At 45.1% G+C, this 21,141-nt stretch overlaps 1 protein-coding gene across 2 annotated transcripts in view; it reads right to left on the reverse strand.

The window, feature by feature from the left end:
* Positions 1–20,807, reverse strand: part of PLEKHH1 (pleckstrin homology, MyTH4 and FERM domain containing H1) — a 48,970-nt gene extending 28,163 nt beyond the window's left edge. The window contains exons 1-4 of one of the 2 annotated variants that reach the window (XM_074327312.1): positions 20,537–20,800; positions 20,016–20,134; positions 12,775–12,914; positions 591–653 (exon numbers count right to left, since the gene is read on the reverse strand). In XM_074327312.1, coding sequence (XP_074183413.1) covers positions 591–653; positions 12,775–12,914; positions 20,016–20,061 — 249 coding nt within the window. In that variant the 5' untranslated portion in view covers positions 20,062–20,134; positions 20,537–20,800. Of the gene's footprint in view, positions 1–590; positions 654–12,774; positions 12,915–20,015; positions 20,135–20,536 lie in introns of both variants that reach the window. The other variant, XM_019733623.2, reaches the window with a different exon arrangement.
* Between the last annotated feature and the right edge of the window lie 334 nt (positions 20,808–21,141).

Below are 21,141 nucleotides of genomic sequence, written 5' to 3' on the forward strand. Positions count from 1 at the left end.
ACGTCCATGAGTTCCTTATACTTCCCAGCCTTCTGTAATTGGGGGGGCATGGGGTTCACTCCAGCCAATGGGCCTGAGTGGAATGACACGATATTTCTGGGCTGAAGAGTTTAAGAGCTGGTGCACGAGCACCCAGCTCTCTTCCCTGTCATGGCAACCAAGCAGGTCATGCGTTACAGATGGTCCAGCTAGAAGATAGGGGACTCTATTAGCCTGGATCTTTGAATCACTGTGTGAAGCAGAATCCCCACTAATCCTCAATGGAGAGGTACCCACAAGTGAGAATGAAATGTGTTAAACTGCTGAGGTGCCAGACTTAACTTACTGCCTCAACATAACCTAGCCTATTTGGACTAACCCACTCACCGGCCCACTGCACTGACCCTTAGCCAAAGACTCCTTTATGCCCTTAGAAAGCTCCATGCATCTTAATTTGTTCCGAAGGTCTAACACATGACCACTGGTTTTTGTTGTCCCTGAAAGGAACTCAGCAGTGTGAGGAGTGTGCGCACATGAGTCCATGGGAAGGGGCAGCAAAAGCCAACAGTCACTTCCCCTGCACTCTCTTGTCAATCCTCCCCGCTGGTTACCTGGGTCTCCGCGTTCTCTGCTCTCTGTTCTGCCTCCAGCAGCCTCTGCTCCAGCTCCTGCATCTGCTCAACCAGAGACAAAGAGGAGACATAGGTGTGCTGTCCCGACTGGGACATCAAGGCAATGCAAGCGCATCGAGCAGACGCTCCTTACGGGCCAGGCTTCAACTGCCCGTCTCAGGCGGCTCAAGGGTGTCTGGGTAAATATTTTTGTGGCAACTCTTGGTTCTCTCACCCTAAATTTATGGTTAGGTGAAAAGCCCATGGAGCTGTCCTCTCTGCTGAGGGAGTGAGAGCCTCGTTCTTTCTTCCCTGTGCGTCGTGAGGAACCCAGGGAGGGGCAGCAGTACCGGCGTCATTGTTCCGAAGGCATTGCCACCCCAGTCTCAGTCCTGCCGCCAGTCTCCTCTCCCTGAGGCCTCTCTCCTCTCAGCACTGGGTCACAGGCAGTGTCCTGCCACTATTTGCTCATGGGTCTGGCATGGAACATGTTCCCACATGAGCTGCCATCATATCATCAATGAGAGAAATGTTCCTTCCCACCCTGGAATAGCTCACTGGCTGGGGATAAATTCTTCCTCATCCCATCAAAGATGCCTCTGACTGTAAATGGCATTCACAGGTATCACCTTATTTGATTTCTTTAACCTTAAAGAAATAGAGGGGCTCAAGACACATTTAAAAAAATTCTATCTTGCTACCAGTAGAGGTGTATCATTCAGGTCTGAGGAGCTTGGCAATCCTGGAATCTTAAGCGAACCGGCCCAAGCAAAACGACCACTGTTCTTACACATGGAGGCTCATCAGGGACCAGAACTAAGCTCAAGCCTAAGTTGCTGCTCACCAGCCCACGACCCACATGGCACCTCTGCAGCTTCCCAAGTTCATGGCCTTGTGAGTGAAGTGTGGGCTGGATTTCAGCTTCCCCCCTTCCCCTGGTCAGGACTCAACTTTGCACTGCCCAAACCACACACCATCACACAAAGGCCTTGCAGAAGCAGAGTTGAGTCACACATAGTCCAACTCTCCTGTCAAATGCCATGTGCCAAGGTCTCGTCAAGTCAACTGCTTCCTTCCCCACCCTGTCTGGCGCAGGGCAACACATATAAATGAAACATACATCAAAGGCCCAATATTACAGCCTTATCCTCCATGAGGCTAGACCGGCCTAGCTTTGCAAGCTCTAGCCCAACCCTTGCCCACCTCATCTCTACAGGTGTTGCCTTTGCTCCAGCTACTCAACCTTCTCCCTTTGGCCTGGACACTGGCTTGATATTTACTGGTAAACTAAGCTATTCCTTCTCTTTCCCAATCTCTCACCTTCTCAGCTAAAGTTCTGCTTTCTCTGCCTGGTGGAAAATGATGAGCCCCCAGCCTGGTGCTAGACAGCAAAAGGAGAGGTACCCAGAAATAGTTCGTGTTTGAGAACCTGGGCCACTCTTTTCTCAGGGTAGCCCTTCCTCATCCATTTCTTCCCCCCCGGTTGTGGGAAGACACAGATGCTTTCAGTACACATTCCTTCTGAAAAGATCTGAGGTTCCCATGTAAAACTCGAGATTTAAAACAAAAATGCCCCTGGGGCTCCCAACAGACAGGACCACTTTTGACAGGCATTCAGGCGCTCAGGCTCAGGATGCTTGCATCTCTTCCTTCCTCTCCTGGGTTTAATAATCATGATCAAACCTCTCAGCTGAAGCCTGAGAGGGTGGGATGGTTCGCTTTGCAGCTACAGGAAGATACCAGCATAGTATAAACCAACATTATGATTATGGGGTGGCTGCCCAGCACAAAAAGAATCCTACTGGGGGGGGACACACATAGTGGTGGCCCTCAGTGACACGGTTTGTATTAAATAACCCTTCCACCTTTGACACCAGACCTGACTGGGCCAATCAGGTTCTCTCTCCCCAAAAATCTAAAATCTGGGATGGAGAGACAAGAGCCAGGGGGCTACATTGGAAAACATACACACACTTCACCAAGTTGTAATTGTTTGGTAGTTCCTTCAGTTCTGTGAGCTCTTCCAGGATCCTAGTAAATTGCCTGTTTGCTTACACTAGCCAGAGTTGAAATATTTGCCCACATCAGAAACAACTCTAAATAATGCAATTACTGGGAGCATTTCATTTCTTAAGAACACAATGAAATACTGAATGGGAAGGCTTTGGATTCTTGACCAGTGTCTTAGATTGACCGTTAGCTGGACCATTTAGATCGAACATCTCCGTGACCTACTGCAATGACTGTCTGATATTTTCTAACTTCATCTGATGGAAAACCTTGGCTTTCTCTTTTACAGATGGAGAAACCAAAGTAGAATGAAGAATAGAATGTGTGTGGGTCCTACCTTCTGGCCGCGCCAGTGACACTGGTCAGAGCCAGAAATCACTCCATTGTTGACAACATGGTAAGCGTTTTTTCCCTCAAGATTGGAAGACCCCTTCAAGATACGCTATCACCAAAGCAGATGGAAAGGAAGGTCTCCTCCCAGCCCTGGGCCAGCTGCCACGGGGTCCTCATGCTGCCGACGCTCCCAGCTGTTCTTATCTTCCCGGCAAGGACACTCAAGACTCAAAGCATTTTGTATTCACCTTTATGCTGGACTCTTCTTTTTAAATAAAACTAATTTCTGAACAGTGAAAACATTTTAAACATCTGGAAATTTTTAAGAAGAGAATAGTGACCATTTATGTGTTCATCACTGTTCTCCAACTATTATCAACATTCTGTCACCCTCGTTGGAAGAGAATATTTCTAATATCATGTTTCCCTCCTTATGAAAATGCATGTTCTCCACTGCTGCTGAAATACTCCCAGGTGTGTCTATGCTGGAATGTCATTTTTATAGTTCTTGAACTCTTCTCTTAATCCCAGCATGAATACTTTTCATGATGCCACACCATTCTTCTTTATACTTATTTACAGGGCCACACCGGGAGCTCTGGAAAGCTGGCGCTACAGGTGGGCCACCCCTTTTTTGGGTACTGTTTCTCCTCTCAGAGGGTTCCTTAGGACCGTGTCCTCAGCTGTCCTTTTAATCTGTGGGCCTGAGGTGACCTGCCAGCCAAGGAGGTGTCAGGTTAAGGCAGCTGACTTTTAGGCGGGATCCACTTTCACCAGCTGCGACTTGCACGTGAGACTCATAAGCTGCCTGAGAACTGGCTGCAGTGAACTGATGAAATGTACTTGGCACCAACCTGGTATTTAAGCCCAGTGTCCACAGCTCCTTATAACACTCAGTGAGGCTGGGAAATACCAGCCCCACGGTGGGGGGAGCAGTGGGTGCTCTCCTGCGCTCCCAGCACAGTCCAGCGTGCTGAGCAGTGCCTGAGCCAAGAACCATGCCATCCTGGGTCTTAGCTGCCCCTTTGAAAAAGGGGTCCAGCATTCTGGCTACCACCTTGCACACACTGAATGGTACAGGTAAGCGCTAAGGCTCTGGAACCCAAATAGCTCTGCCACAGTACGGCTTTAGATAAATCCCCTAATCTCTGTGTGCCTTAAGTTTCCTCACCAGTAAAGAGAGTGATGAGTCTTCACTTCCTAGGGTTGTTCCGAGGATGACACAGGATGCCTCACGTAATCTCATGTGCACAACCTGGCCCTTGCTAAGAGGTGTACAGGTAGAAGTTACTTGTTGGTTTTCCAGATGGCACTTAGGACCAGGGATACCAGTTTGCTGGGACAGTCTGGTGTGCACCTGTCATCTGAAATAATTAGTAATAGGGCCTCTTCTCGCTCTCCAAAGTGTCCCAGTTCAGATGATAAACGATAGGAACGTCATAGTTGATGACGACCTGCACAGAATCCATCTACAGAAAGAATGCCTTTAAGCCAGAGGTTGCCAGCTGTTAGCCTACAGCATGTGGCGTAAGACCTACAGCACGTGGGCATTTAGCCGACACAGATATAACTAAACAAGGCCACTTCTATGTGTATGGCACTGCCTTAAGCACTTTACACGTATTAACTTGTTTAATCCTCATCTCAATCCTAGGAGACAGGTACTATTATTATCCCTGTTGTACAGATAAGGAAACGGCCACAGAGCAGTTACGTAACTTGCCTAAGGTCACACAGCTAAGAGACAGAGCCAGGATTCAAACTAAGGAGTACTGGCTCCAGAGTCTACTGTACTGTCATCTATTGTGCCTCTAACACGTCACGTAAAAACCCAGATTCCACAAACAATCCCCGACTTCAGCTTCTCTTGAAAACTCAGAAGATCTGGAAACACTAGGGTTGTATTTCTTATGTCAATAACCACTTCTTCCTCTAGCTGTAGCACGTTCCCTTGAATCTCCCCAGAATCCACCTTTGTCATTTATCTAAGTTATCTGCAAGCGTTTGAGTATGCAAACCCCAGTTTTAGCAATTAAATGGTTCTAAATCTGTTGTCATCAAAGACAGTGGTTTTCAACTTTATTTTTTTAGTATCTTTTGTTCCACTGAAATCATATGCTTATTCCCAAGTATGTAAAATACAGTGGGGTCTGACCTGGTGTCTGACTGCAGAAGAAGCAGGAAAGAAAGAGTTCTAAGTCTAGTCTGTGGATTTCACTGGACCCCCACAGCCCAGACCTCCTCTGGGCACATGGGGCTCCAGGCATCCATGAGAAGAGCAGCTGAACGGGGCCCCAGGAAAAGGCCGTGGCAGGAGTTTGTGGTAGTAGATCTCAGACTTCCAGGTGTGTGTTAGGATCCATGTGGACCATTACAGGCAGATTCCTGGGCCTTGTACACAGAGGTTTTTATTTAGCAAGTCTGAGGCACAGGCCCAGTAAGGTGCTTGAAAAAAAAAATCCCAGGTGATACAGATACAGGTGGTTCAGAGATCACATTGTAGAAAACACTAGACTGGCTACAAAATACAAAGCAAAGCTAGTTGATTCCTTTGGGGATGCATCAGGGCCAAGCCCCAACAGCAAAGGGCTTCTTGAATGGCTTTACAGGAGTACAGAGCTCTATCAATGCTATGTTTCCTGAGAACTACTGTAGAGGACCTTATGAAAAATGGGGAGTTAGAAAAACAATAAACCCCCCCCTTCTATCCTCTCTCTCTCTCTCTCTCTCTCTCTCTCTCTCAGTCTCTCATACACAGTGAATAAAAGTTCTAGAAGACACTTGCTCCTATAGCAAATTGCCTCTGTCAGCACAGAGATCTGCTAAGGCCAATTCTGAGATGACGTTACGCAGACTTCAATGTATTTCCAACTAGTCCTGACAGCCCTAGTATTCTCCTTTTATAGTACCTGGCCTTTTCACAAATTCTGCGGTACTTAAGGATGTTTTACTGGGCCTCGTGCTCTATCCACACATTGTGAAGCTGGTGCCTAAACTAAGTCACCGCCTCTGTATAATCCATGGTCTGAGGGGGGAGGAGCAATAGTCATTGTTCTTTTGTTTAAGGAAACTAAACTGAGCCATTTATACATTCCCCCAAAAAGTCCTGAATGACAAATTGTTGGTATATAAATATAAAACTGAGTTACTGCATTTCAAACTTGGGTTGGCGAAACTAGTAAGGGATTCTAGAAAAGAGAAAGTGCACACAGCCCCATTGGGACGGGACTTGGGAAAAGCTACTTCAGTTAAAAATATTCAAGCTAAAAAATGAGGGTTGTTTTATTATATTGTTTCTTCTAATAAATAAATCCACTCAAATCCTTTTGGAAGCAGACAGGGAGTAAATAAATAAAAAATTGTAAACCTGTATCAGTTCATCAGTTCATCATACAGTTCAAACCTGTATGATGCCATGTTCATCATGGTGATCCCTACAAAATTCTTTTGTGGATAAATTCCCGCTTTTCTGATGGGATAATTGAGGCACAAGTTTAGCAAAAATGAAAAAGTCCAAGGGATTTTCAATATGCATCGATCCGGCCTCTTAGAACAGTATCAAGTTTTAAAGTGACCCGCTAGCCTTTGTGACTTCAGCACATCAAGGAAGAGAGCTGGGGAAATAGCTGCCAGGGAGCAGAGCAAATGTGAACTCCAACACAGTAGCCATTTCCTCAACTCCTGTACTGGATGGAAGTGAACCCACAACTCATCTGGCTCCAGAATGGGGTGGCCCTGGCAATCTGGGTGTCCATGACAGGGGCACACCAGACCTTGAGAGGTGTTAGCAGAAACAAGGTCTCCTACTGTCTCCTCTCCAAACTTTTCCTCTCCTCTCTCACCCTTAGGTGAGGGATTATCTGATAGCCTTGACATTTTTTCTTTAAAAAAATGTTTTTGTAGTACAGATTATCCCATGTGTAGCATGGCAATTCTGCAAGAGGGAGTCAGGGATGAGCAGGCTGTGTGGTGGGGAAGGAGGAAAGACACGCTTCCAAGCCTTAGCAGCCAATGGGTGGAATCGGATTCCACGCAGGGCCAGTCCCCTGGCAAACACCCAGGCTTCGCTTGCCCTGCACCATGGCCAGCAATGAGTGAGTGGCCATCAGTCATCCAGGCTCTGCATCTTGTCTGCACTGGCGAGCAAGCTGTGTAGAGAGGTGGAGGGGGCAGGCAAGTAAGAGGGCTGGCCAGAGGCCTCAGCTGACCTGGCTCACCCAGGTGCAGGTCGGTACTGATGATGACTGGCAAGTAAGTTCTGAGAGGAGGGACAGAGACTAGAGCAGGGCTCAGCCCCAGAAGGAGCTGTCCTGAGAAACTAGAGTCATTTCGTCCTGGGATCTGAAACTTACCTTGATGTACGGGGGAAATTCTCAGTGAACTGTTGAACCTATCCTGTTAGTTTAGGGATGATTGCAGGTGACAGACACAGCCCCAACACTGAGCAACACGGTCTTTCTGTCCATAAGGATTCCTGCCAAGAGGGTCCAGCACCTCTTCCAGAAGTCTCAGCCCTCTTCCTTAACCTTTTCATTATTTCATTGATTTCAAGTTTGTTCTCCAAAATGTGTCAAAAATCCACAGAAAATAATTACAGTATTTATATTTTTAAGTAAATACAGTTAAGGTGCTACATTTTATTAAAGTAAATGATTACTTTGAAGTATAAAAATTTCCTAATTGCTCTTCATTCTTGAAAAACACAAAAATATGGAAAAAATGTACGTCTGCTTTCCTAAACTTCCTTTCTGGAACACTGAGCTTGTGGTCAAGCCGAATGCCACAGTCGACGGCATAGAAATATCATTTGACTACAGACAACATCGCAGCGAAAATGTTAAGTCTCCCAGCCCATGACCTCTAGTCAAAATTTCTTTCTCTCTCCTTTTCCCTCCCACACCTGGTCTCCTGCCCTGTGTCTGTATGCTTCCTTTTTCTCTACCCAAGTTACACTCTGAGCTCCCAACATTTGCATGGATGGGCATCCCGGTTACCTGATGATCAAAGACAGCCTAGAAGAGAACCTACCCAGACCCAAGAAGCTGTGGAGAGAAAAGGTGTTTATTAATAATGTGTTTAAAGCCCCTGGGGAATAGGGGAGGGAGGCACTTTAAAACACATCTTATTACAAAATATTTCAGGACAACAGAAACATGGAGAAAACAATTTTTTTAAAAACATGTATCCATCATTCAGCTCTATCAAATCTTAATTTTTGTCATGTCTGCTTCTGATGTTTTTAAGAAATGGACCACTACAGAGAGTTGAGGCCACCTGTGTACTTCTCCCCAATGTTACTCCTCTCCTTCTGCTATTTACTCTATACTAGGTTGTGTTTACATTTTTATCTTATTTGTATACACCCCTAAACAACAGATAGTACCATTTTGCATGTTTCCAAACTTTATAGAAAATGTACTGTTCTATATGTATCCTTCTGACCTTTTTTGTTCAATGTTGTTTTTTGAGATTTACTGATCATACACATGTAGCTCCACTTGATTTATTTTTAACTGCAATGTAGTACTCCATTGCACAAATACATGCAATCTGTTTATCCATCTCCCATTGATAGACACTTAAAATAGTTCCAATTTTTCATTCGTCAATGCTGCAATATACATTCTTGTATATGTCTGCTTGTGATCAATATATTTGGATTTATTTCTACGGTTGCATTTTGTGCTTTCTATTTAATCCTCTTTTTCTATACTCTTTTTCCCCCCCTCTCACTGCCTAGATTTAATAGACTTTCTTTATTCCATTTCCCTGCTCTCCTGATTTGAAAGTTATATACTCTATTTATTATTACTATTATTCTAGACTCAAAGACTGCTTATTGTTCCCCAATTCTGCTCCCTGTCTGTTCTCCCCTTCTCTCTCTTATAAAACAGAACTTCCAACTCCGCAGAACACATTGTTATCCAAAATAAAAACTACACTTTACAATATTCCCTGCGGCTGGGTATAACCAAATTTTGCCCACTGGTCTATGAATAGAAGGAATAAATGTAACCTCCAGATCATGCACTTAAAAAGGAAAGGGGTTGGGTTGATATCAGGATGAACAGTCTTCAAACATGCTGCAGGCATCACTCTAGAATTAGACTGCTTAAGTCCAGGACACTACATGGTTTAAGCCATTGTTACTTTGGGTTCTTTCTTGCAGCAGTCAAACTATTAATATGGTCTAGCTAATATAGTAGGCATGGATTTAAAAACAGAATTTACCCTGCTTAGGCTCTTCTATTTCCTGAATCTGAGGCTTCATGCCTTTCACCAAGTTTGGAAACTTTAAACCCATTATCTCTTTGAGTAATGCCTCTTCTTCATTCTCTTCTCCACTTCTGTAATCTAATATAGAATCTTGTCATTCTAGAACCCATATCTCAGCCTCTGTGTCTGTCTCTGTGTGGCATTCTGGATTGTTTCCTCAGGTCCCTCTTTCCATTCACTAAGTCTGCCTTCAGTGGGGCCTAATCTGATATTTAATCTAACCACTGAACATTCAATTTCAATGAGAACATTCTTCACTTCTAGCAGTTCTACTTGGTTCTTTTTCAAGACTACCTGATCCTTTCGAAGAGTGTCTTGTTTTTGTCTCATGTTTTCAATTACTTCATTATGTCTTCAATAGTTTTGAACTCATTTATTTTATAGGATCTCACCAACAGTTCTATTTTAAATTCTTAGGGGGTGGAATCCAGTTGTTTCCTGTGTATGTGGACTCTTACTTACTGTAGATTATTCTCTCAGTATTTAGTCATTTTGGATCATATATTCACCTTCACTAATGTTTTTCTTTTTTCCTGTGGAAATCCTGTATGATCTGGGTTGAGGTCTAGTTTCTCCAGAGACGTTCTGAATCTGTTCCTACAAGGTCTTCCAGGGGTGTCGCAGGCCCAGAACATAGGGTTCCCAGTCCACACAGCTATTGTGTTTCCCCGAAAATAAGACCCAGCCAGACAATCAGCTTTAATGCGTCTTTTAGAGCAAAAGTTAAAGTAAGACCCAGTCTTATTTTACTGTAAGACCCGGTCTTATTTTACTATAAGACCAGATATAATATAATATATAATATAATATAATATAATACCGGCTCTTATATTAATTTTTGCTCCAAAAGACGCATTAGAGCTGATTGTCTGGAAGGTCTTATATTGTCTGGCTAGGTCTTATTTTCAGGGAAACACGGTGGTATAAATTCTAATGTTAAACCAATATAATCAGGTTCTCAGTGAACATTCTTTTTTTTCTTTTTCTTTCTTTTTTCCCTTTTTTTTTTTTTTTGCCCAGAGCCTCAGCTAAGTATGAGAAGCTGTTCCATTATCTCCCTGTGCTGGTGGATGATTTCCTTTTCTTTGTCTACATTTCTGTCTCCACAGATGTTAAAACTCAAACTTCAAGCCTTTCATTATTAAAGGAAGGCCAACCACATACCCCATCCCAATCAGCTGCCAGAGCTGGGTACCACTCAGGGTTTTCCTCTTTGTTTTGCCCACTCAGGATTCCTCTTACTTTTTTCAGTGCACAGCTCTGCACTGAGAAGGATATTTTAAATATTTAATTCAGCAGTTTTTCTAGGTGTTTCATAGTGTTGGTCTTCTTCTTCTTCTCCTCCTCCTCCTCCTCCTCCTCCTCCTCCTCCTCCTCCTCCTCCTTCTTCTTCTTCTTCTTCTTCTTCTTCTTTAGGTTATTTTGTTGCTCCTATTACTAGAAACAGAAGTCTCTTCCCTCTGAAATGTGTGTAGATCAGCTGGCTGATCCCCACTTATCCTTTCCTTCCCTCGCACAGCTTCCCCAATACCATATCCTAAGGCAAGGCTCTCACATTTTATAGGGTATGAAACCAATTTCTGGGAGCTTGCTAAACATGCAGAGTATGAGCAGCACCCCAGGAGACCTGGATAAGGAGGATTGGGGTGGGGCCCAGGATTGTACATGCTTAACAAGCGCCCCAGGACCACCCTTGGAGAACCACTGTCTAGGGCCTGCTTCCCTTCCCCTGAGGTGATGGAATCCTACCCTTCCTATCAGCAGTGCCTGAACCACATCCATGCCTGCCAGTCTGTTCTGCAAAGTCTGAACTGGAAGACAGCAATCCCAGCAGACCCAACATTCATGAGTTCTAGTCCAGGCTAGTCCAGGGCCACACCCCTCAGCAGTGGAAATGCAGAGGTGACGCCAATAACTTGTCTTCCTGGAATCCAGGTTGTGGGCCTGTCACTAAAACAGGTCACTTACTCAGGCGTTACTAATCAAGACTTTGACATTACTTGGAGAGGGGTGGACTGAATTTTACTCTTGTACTATGAAAGAAGGGTTTGCTAATGAATCGATAGCAGATGGATACTATAAACAAAACTATAGAGAGAATGGTTGAATCAATTAAGACACACACACACACACACACACACAGTGCAGGTCTCCTCTCTCTAGAAGGGTGATGCTCCAAAATACCACTGGAAGTCAGCCGTTTAGAATGTCTTTCCATAGAAACATTATGAATGGTGGTTATTTTCCTAGACCAGCCCACCCAAGCCTGTAAAGATAAAAATTGCCCCCATTTAAGATCTATTCTATGCCAGAACCTTTATATATGTGATCTGACATAATTCTCAAAATACCTCAGAAAGGGAGACATTTGTGTCCCTGCCTTAGAGGTGAAGGGACTTGCCCAAGATCAGATAGCTAGTAGTGGCAGAGCCAGGTGGATCTGGCTCCAAAGCCTGTGCCCTTGTCACCAGGAAACCAGGCTGCCTTCCATAGTTCCTATGCTTAATAGAGGGTGAGCAGGAGGATGGGGATTTCCATTCTTCTCTCCTAAAACATCTTCCTCCCCCACACTGAAGAAGAGCTATTAAAGGAATAATAGAACCTCCACTGTAGCCACACATGACTGAACAGGTGATGGAGAACCAAGAAGGTTTGTGTATTTCTTTGGTGTGCCGTATGAAGAAGCACAGCAAGGAAGAATGCGGGATGATGGCTTAATAAACTGCTTTTATATTGGTCTTCAGAAAAAAAAAAACTACCACAGGTGAGTTTCGTTTTGCACGTGTGGGAAGCATCTTTTAAAAGTTCACTTTCCTGGGCTGGCCAGGTGGCTCAGGCGGTTGGAGCTCCGTGCTCCTAACTCCGAAGGATGCCGGTTCAATTCCCACATGGGCCAGTGGGCTCTCAACCACAAGGTCGCCGGTTTGACTCCCGCAAGGGATGGTGGGCTGCGCCCCCTGCAACCAGCTAATGGCAACTGGACCTGGAGCTGAGCTGTGCCCTCCACAACTAAGATTGAAAGGACAACAACTTGACTTGGAAAAAAGTTCTGGAAGTACACACTGTTCCCCAATAAAGTCCTGTTCTCCTTCCCCAGTAAAATCTTTAAAAACAAAAAAAAGTTCACCTTCCTGCAACGAGTAATAAATGAGCTCTATGGATCTAATGCACAGTATAGTGAATATAGACAACAATATTGTATATAATCATCAAACTTGCTAAAACTTAATTATTCCAACCACTAAATTATTTATTCCAACTACTAAGACACATACACACTAAGAAGAAATTGTAATGATGTAATATGATGGAGGTGCTATTTATCACTACAATGGCAACTATATTACTATACATTAATGTATCAAATGTATCAACATTTGAACACCTTAAATTATATAACGTTATATGTCAAGTGCATTTTGATTAAAAATAAATACATACATACACACCTAAAGAAAAAAGAAAAGAAAGTTCACCTTCCCCAACTCTCCCTCTCTAACTCTGGCCCCTCTTGACACTGACCCCTGCAGTGAGGTTAGGCAGCTACCTGCTCTCCAGGACTCACCTTGTCAGCCAGCAGCTCCCTTATCTTGCTGGCCTGTAGGCGGAACCGGAAAAGTTGGGTTTCTAGGGCCAGGCAGCGCTTCTGCCAGTCCATACTGGTCCGGGTCTCCACCTTGAGTTCCGCCATGATGGAATCAACTTCTGGATATTCCAGGGAGCCATGAGAACCGGCACACAGAGAGAGGAAAAGATAGGTAAATGTGGGAGGAAGAGTTATATGGGGAAAGGAGGAGGAGGAGACCAAATGAGGACAGAGGAAACGGGTCTAGGGCGGTAAGTCAGTCACTGCTCTCCCTCGGTCCCATTGCCACCTTTCTTAGCGCAGTGTGTCCCATTCCATTGTAAGTTAGCTGAGCAACCTCAGGAGATCACAAAACCTAGAAACCATAGTGAGAACCTAGTCTCATTTTGACAGAAGTGAAAAGTAGGGCTCATTTGTTGTTCATTCAATTATCCACTTAACAAATTTTTATCCATTCAACAAACATTTTTATGCCAGATACTGTTCTAAGCACTGGAGATGGAAAGATAAATAAGACAAACCCCCTTGAATTTGAGTTTTTCAAGGACATCTAATTGCAAAATTACAATGCAGTCACAATAGCTAATCAATATACAGATAAATAGGAGGAGGGAAATGGGCAGACTATGCAGGGTGGGTGAGGTTTTTAGGAAGGCTTAAACTGGATTCACACAGATCACTGGAGCAGAATCCGGGTTTCCAGTTTAGTTCTGATTCTACTACAGCTGTACAGATTTCATATGGGAACAAATGGAAAGAAAATGTAATACTTGACAATTTTCTATACAGTTCGGATTCTGTCAATTGTCATTAAATCATCCTGCTTTGGAACAGATACTCACGCTTTCCTTTAAGCTATAAAATGCAGAGAAAAATTGGTGTGTGTGTGTGTGTGTGTACACGCGTGTATTTATTTATTTATTGCTGCAGCCTCTGGAGAAAGCCACAAGTCTTTGGAAAACACTTTATACAAATTCAGAACAAATCAAGTAGACACCTATAATTTCCCCATCCAGGAGAAGTTACCCAGATGTCTCCTAGACATATTTTAGAGAAGAAAAGCAGGGTTGGGATGAGAAAATGAAGGAAGGATATATGAATGTGCAGGAGACGGAAGATACAGGCATAGAGTGAGCACAGAAGAGAGAAGGGCTGGAAGACACATCCATCACCAGGGCTTTGAAATCCTCCAGCTAGGGGGCTAGTAATAATTATGCTTGGCAACAAGCATAAATTTGGTCTGTCCCAACCATGACATATGCTTACCCTAGTATTAGCTGACTTTAAGGAATGGTTATTAATTTTTAGATTGATACTTTTTAAAATGTCATCTGTTAGAAATACACATGACTTACAGGTGAAATAATATGTCTGGGATTTGCTTTAAAACACTTTATGGTAGGGGGTGAAGAGTGGTGGGGAGGGAGACATATAAGATTTGTCAGGGTGGCCGGTTAGCTCAGTTGGTTAGAACGTGGTGCTAGTAACACCAAGGTTGCCGGTTTGATCCCCACATGGGCCACTGTGAGCTGCGCGCTCCTTAAAATAAAAAAAAAATTAAAAAAAAAAAGATTTGAAATAAGATTTGTCAAAATGTTGATAATTTCTGAAGCTGGATGATGGGTAAATATGGGGGTTCTTTTTACTGGTCTCTCTATTTGAATACATGCCTGGAATTTTCCATTATGCTAATTTGTTACTTTTTTAAAAATCCCCTTTCCCTTTTTCAGGAGCAACATGGCCTCAGAAAACCCAGCTACCTCCTATACTGTCACCAAATATCACCCTGGTGCATCAGTGAGCCTGCCCTTGATGGGTTAACCGCGAGTACCACTTCCCATCTCACATTTGACCTTTATAAGTATCTTTCTCCCATGACATACCATAACTAGCTATCGATTATTGAGTTCTTGCTGTATGGAGGCATGTGTGGCCTCTTTCATCACAACAACCCCTGAGTTAAGGGGCAGGCACTAGTTCCACACGCTCACATAAGGACACTGAGGAACTCAGAGATTGGTTACCTCACACAGAGAGTTCACAGTGAGTAAGTAGTGGGGCTGGATTCTCATTCCAAAGCCCCTGTTCTTCGCCACTGTGCTCTTTACTCATCCAGGAACTGGAAAGAATTCTGATTTCACAAAGAGTGGGGTGGATTGTTAAGAATAAAAGAAATATTTTCTAGGATCTTCCAGGTGAGCCTGTATTCCAGATTACCCAGGGCATTCTGGTCTCATATATTCTGACACCATAAATACCATAAGCACAGACATTTATCATGTGTCCCGAGTTTTCGCTTAAAAAAGAGGGTCAGTCGACCTGTAGAGAAAGGCCCAACAATGAAACCACTGATGGGTCTGGTGTCTGAGTCTTTCGGTTCTGGGCTGCCCAGAACACTGGACACATGACCTCAGCCCTTCTCTCCCAGAACGGTCATCCCAAACAATCCTGACATTGTGACCTCCCAGCAATCCCCACCTCAAAGGACTGGGACCAACTGGAACGGGCAGGAAGACAAAAGACAAAAACAAAACATGACCTTTTCTGAGCTAAGATCACAGCTGAAAAGACCAAACAGAACTTGTGGGCCTCCAGAAAAGGCCCCCAGGCTTAGTGTTGGATTTGCTTTGTCCTTTAAGAGGCTTTTGCTTTTCCTTAAATAAAAAAAAGCAGATCTGAAACTAGGACTTGAGTCTTCCAACCTAGCCCAGGGCTAAAAATTAGCGGTGAAAGCACCCAAGTAAAACCAAGGGGCAGGGGAAACTTAATCCTTCCGTGGTGTTGAAAGAGTTTGGTGAATTTTAATTCCCTCTTATTGACTGTCAAAGCTGTGGCTCAGATTCCATGGGGGAGAGTAGAAACCCAAATTATCAAAATCTCCAGGGACTTTGGAAATAAAATATGTCATTGGCCTCTGCCTACCCCTGATATCTGAGATTATACCTAGGCTATAGGGAGTGCTTTCCCCAATCAAGCATCTTCATGATGTCATAATTTTGAACCAATCAGGTGCATGTATAATCCTCTCCCTGCCTTAGGGATGCTAGGGAGAGGGAAGGCATCATGCTAGACGTGTCTCGGCACGCGAGGAGAGCGAAGAGGGCTCTGGGGCAAGGTGCCTGCTGCCAAGCACGAGGCCCAGAGGCTCTTCCGACAGAAGCAGGTGGTTGGAGCAGCAGCTATAAAACACAGGCTGTTAAGGGAAGATAGCAGTAAGTGGAGTCTCTCCTTCTAAGTCACTTGCTCTTGTACCTCCCACAAAGATGCCTAAGGATGAGCAGAAATGAATTTACAGAATGGCTTTTAACCTTTCAAAGCATTGCGACCCGTGTTATTTCTCTCCTTATCTTCATTTCCCTGAGATGCAGGACAAGTGATACTATTCACAATGAACAGATGAGGAAATTGATCCATCTGCGACTTGCTTAGACACAGAGCTAAGCAGCATTAGAGCTGGGCTAGGATTCTTGATCTCCCAACATACAGAATGCCTTCTTTCCATGAAGATGCTTCAGCAGTGGTGGTAGAGTCTCATGCTACCAGGCTAGCCTAACACAAATACAACATTAATGGTAAAACAAAAATAGATGGGGAAACGAGAGAAGGGTCTCGGGCTGCGGGCAACACCAAGTTCAAATTTTTTTTTTCATTTTTAATTCTAGAAATCTTCAAATACATGTAGGAAGTAGGGAGAACAGTAGACTAAAGCCCCATGTTCCCTCCACCCAGCTATAATTATCACCAACTCAGGGCTATTCTTGTGAAATCCAGTTCTCTTGACTCCCACTAGTGCCCATTATGCTAAACTGCTTGGCAGATGAGAGTCAAATGATTGCCATGGGCTTGACACCTGCTCTGGAACTCCCTAAGTCCTCCAGCACCCTGGACTGTCAGGGCCACAGACGTCAGTGGAGAGATGCTTTGGAAGGAGGGGCTTCAGGTAGGACGCATCGTGAAAAGAGGGCACAGGTAGTGGTTAGGTGACTTCACAGTCTGGGCTCGTATCAGGGAAAACAAAAACTTGACCTGAGATGGCTCTGGCAAGTTTAGGAATTTAACCAGACATTGACAAAATACTGAGATTAAATTTAATTTAACAAACTTTTGTTAAGTTATTCCTACGTGCAAAGTTGGGGACATAAAGATGAAGAAAGCCTGGTGGCTTGCGAGGCTCAGGTCTATAGTCTGAATATCCTGGAACTTCCCTGTAAAGGGGGCCAATCAATACAAGAGCCTAAAAGAGAGAGGTCAGAGTTCACTGCAGGAGGTATCAGAGGATAACGCAGAGTCGGTTCTAGGTACAATTTCCACTGGGCTCTCCCATGTCACCTCACTATGGTTCACTCTCTGAATGTGAGCACCTTTGGTGATTTCTACTTGCTAGTGATGGGCCACCACCATCTTCTGAAAGTGCTCTGTTAGACTAGGCTGGCCATCTGCCCACCTTTGGGACAGAAAGAGCTCTGCGACCCCTTTCTGAGGATAGAGCTGGGGGAGGGGGAGTGGACACAGGGGTACAGCTCCCTCTGATCTTGCATTGTCATCTGATCAAACCAACAACATGCATTTGACCTCTTTTGGGTGCTGAGTATCACATTTCACAATGTCGAGGGAGACAGGAAAAGGTGAGCAAGTTCTAGCCGTCAGGGGTCTAAATATCAGAAGAAGGCGCTAGGACAACCGTGAGTAGCAGCCCCTTGAGAACAAAATCAGTACAGAGAAACAGCAGAACATAGTGGTTTGGTGCATTCTGGCACCAAAGAGGCCAGGGTTCGAATACTGGCTCGGGCACTAATTAATTTGTGACCTTAAACCTTTTGCTTAACTTCTCTGAGCCCCAGTTCCATTTTGAAATTGAGGGCAATAATATTTGTAGAGGAAGGCAAAAATATTAGGCTGAATCATACAAAACTGTCAACATTTAACCAATTTTTGATCTTTAAAAATGGCAATTTCATAGACCACACTATGTTGGATTTTTTTGAGAATTAAGGGAGATATTACAAAAGCCTGGCACACAATAAGCCCTCAATAAATGACAACTACTATCAACAAACAAGGCAAATCAACAGTGCCAGGGACCCACGAAGAGATGTGGCCCACAGAGGTGCTTACGACCATAGCCACCTCACAGAGGTCAGGGGATTTTTAAAAATGACTTTCTCTCTTTATGTTGAACCAAAAAGTATATAATGCAAAGTGAGGCTTCTTTCTACTCCTGTCCTTCATCCCAGAAGCAACCACTGTTATGGGTTTCTGTGTCTTCCAGAGATAGTCAGTATATATACAAGCATTCACATATATGTTGTGCGCGAGCACACACACACGTGGCACACTAAACACACTGTGCATAACTTAGAAATATTCCTACATCAATGTACACATCTGCCCCATTTTCCTTGCATGCTTCTTAACAGCTTTATTATATTCTATTGCATGGCTACTACATGATTTTACACTCACGTGCCATGTAATGTTTCGGTCAATGACAAACCCATATATGGAGTGGTCCCATAAGATAATGGAGCTGAAAAACTCCTATTATAGTGACGTTGTAGCTGTCATAATGTCATAACACAATGCATTACTCACGTGTCTGTGGTGATGCTGGTATAAACAAACCTGCACTACCAGTTGTATACAAGTATAACACATAACCATGTACAGTACATAATAATTGATAATAAATGACTAGGTTACTGGTTTATGGATTTACTATACTTTTTATCATTATTTTAGCATATACTCTTTCTACTTATTAAAAAAAAAGTTTGCTGTAAAACAATACACCATGTTATGCCGGCTACCGTGTCTCTTGATTGCACCATTTTGTCTTGTGCTTGATTTAATCTCATGTTGTTTTGTACAGTCACATGCTGTACAGGTTTCTATCCTAGGAGCAATAGGCTACACAATATCGCCTAGTGTGTAGTCAGCTATACCATCTAGGTGTGTGAAAGTGCACTCTATGAAGCTTTGCACAACAACGAAATCAACCTAACGATTTCTCAGAACATATCCCCATCTCAGAACAAATCCCCATCGTTAAGCGGTTCACAACTGTATTTAAGAGTCCCTTATTGATAGACATTTGGGTTGTCTAAAACCTTTTGCTAAAATAAACAATGCTACAATGAATATTCAATGAATATATATCATTTCATACACATCAGAGCATATATAGCTGAAGGATAAAGTCCCAGAAATGGAATTGTAAGATTAAGTGATATACATTTTTAAATGGCCAAATGGTTCAAATTGCCCTCCATTGAGGCTATTCTCATTCACACTCCAGCCAGCAATAAGTGCGTTTTCCCACAGAACAGGTCAGTTTTGAATTAGTTTTTGACAGAAGGAAAAAAAAAATGGTTCTGCTGGGCTGGCCAGAGAATGCAGGACGGTGGCTCAGTAGCCAGCCTGCTGTGAAGTGACTGAGGTCAGGAGTGAGGGAATTCTGGCACCTAACCGTCCACATGTATAAAGCACTCTGGAACCCACGAGGAGCACAGATCCCACACTCAGATACACAGCCTCATAGACAGAGGAGAATGGCACCAGAGGCATGAGCAGGAGAGTAGAATGGGAGGTACATCTCCACCTTCTCTCTTGACTCCTGAAGAGGGCAAAAGGGGCACCACATTTTGTCAGTTGTTAGTTTCAATGAGTTTGGGAGCACAGGGTGTATCCCACCACAACCCATCTCTGAGCAGACCCTCTCAACCACCTGTGGGAGGGAGGGTGCAGATAGTGGACCAAACCCCACATTCGGAATTTAGGAGGTTTGGGTTTCAGTGTTGCCTCTTCCACCTTTTAGCTGTATGAACTTGGGCAAATCACAATTTTTCTGAGTCTGTTTCCTCTTTTGTAAAACAGAGATAATATGCAGAAACACTGGAATTGATGTTTTATCAAGTGTTAAGTAATGTTACCATATGCAGTCTCCAGCGCATAGAAGACAATCCAAAAAGTCTGATGAAGGAACTGAGGACTTTCCCAGTGAGATTGTTATTTAAATGATCTCTCAAGCAGAAGTTATAGCTTGAAACATTTTAAGAACTAAAGCTCTGTCGGGAAGAGTTCTGTGAAGTGGAGTCATAGTAAAAGCTTACGGAGATGTCCTGGCAGGGAGAACTCCAACAGGGAGCGGATTCTACTCCCAGATGAGGGTCATCGTTGCCTCTGCCACCCCCATTAAGGTCCCCTAGTCCCTGGTGACTGACTCCTCTCTGAGGTTCCTAGGACACAAAGCTCCTGCTGTCTTGTCATTTGGCGCCCAACTTGTTTTCTTTTCCGCACGGCTGACCCGCCTCTAGGAGTCGAGCCTGATCCATTAGGAGTCCTACAGAACCACCGAGAAATCACACTAGAAGCGATAATGTGACCTCAGGTGGAGAGGGGAGAGGGAGGGCTGAAAGCGAACCAGAGCACTGGCGACGCCGTGTGAAGCCTCTGCAAGGACGCTCCGAGGGCCCTTCCCGAGAGCAACTGGATAGAGTCGGTCCCCAACTCTGCGTCCTCCCGAGACAGGATACTCCTCGCCTCCCGGTGCGGGTTCCCCGGTCGGACCCGCGGCTCCCGGAGCTTCCAGCTACCGAGAGCTCGGTTCCAGGTGAGGAGGCACCTGCTCGGGAATTGCCCTCCGGCCGGAGGGAGCAGGTCCTTTTGGCCGAGCCAAACACCCTCCCAGCCAGCGCACATCCCCCAGTCCATCCCTGCCCGCGGGGCGCAAGGTGCCACTCACCTCCAACGAGCTCCCGGGACACCCGGCCGTGCACTCCGCACCCAGGCGCCCTCCGCGCCCGTCCGCCCCTGACCTTGTGTGTCGTTCTCGTCTGAGTCCGCAGCGGCCGCCGGGTCTCCGCTCCCTGGCAGCAGGGGTCGGGGTGGGCGGGGCGGGGAGAGGTTGGGGCCGGGAGGGGTGCCCTCAGGCTGGCCGCACAAAGGCGAGCCTCGCCTGGCTGCGCCCCATTCAACGCTCCACCGCGTTCCCTTCGCTCCTCCCGCTCCCCGCCCGCTCCTTAAAGGCAGAGCGCCAGGCTGCGCTCTCGGGCGGCTCGCGGAGAGGCACAGGAAATGACCTCAGCAGGCTCCAGCCTCCCACCTCTCCGCAGCGCTGGGCTAGTCCCTGAGGCCGAGGGGCCCTGCGGGCGGTGGGCTCTCCCCGGCCCCTACCCCGGGCTCTTTGCGGAGGCCGCACCAGCTACCACAAGGGCACCCCGGGATCTGCTCAGCCCCCAGCCTAGCGTGGGACCCTCGCAGGATGGGACTTAAGAGCGGACCCTCCTCCTCTTCCAGAGTTTGGCGACCTGTAAAACTTTAACGCCCGGATATTTGAAGCAGAAATTC

Source organism: Rhinolophus sinicus, linkage group LG03 (genome assembly GCF_036562045.2).
Source record: "Rhinolophus sinicus isolate RSC01 linkage group LG03, ASM3656204v1, whole genome shotgun sequence".
Lineage (NCBI taxonomy): Eukaryota > Metazoa > Chordata > Mammalia > Chiroptera > Rhinolophidae > Rhinolophus > Rhinolophus sinicus.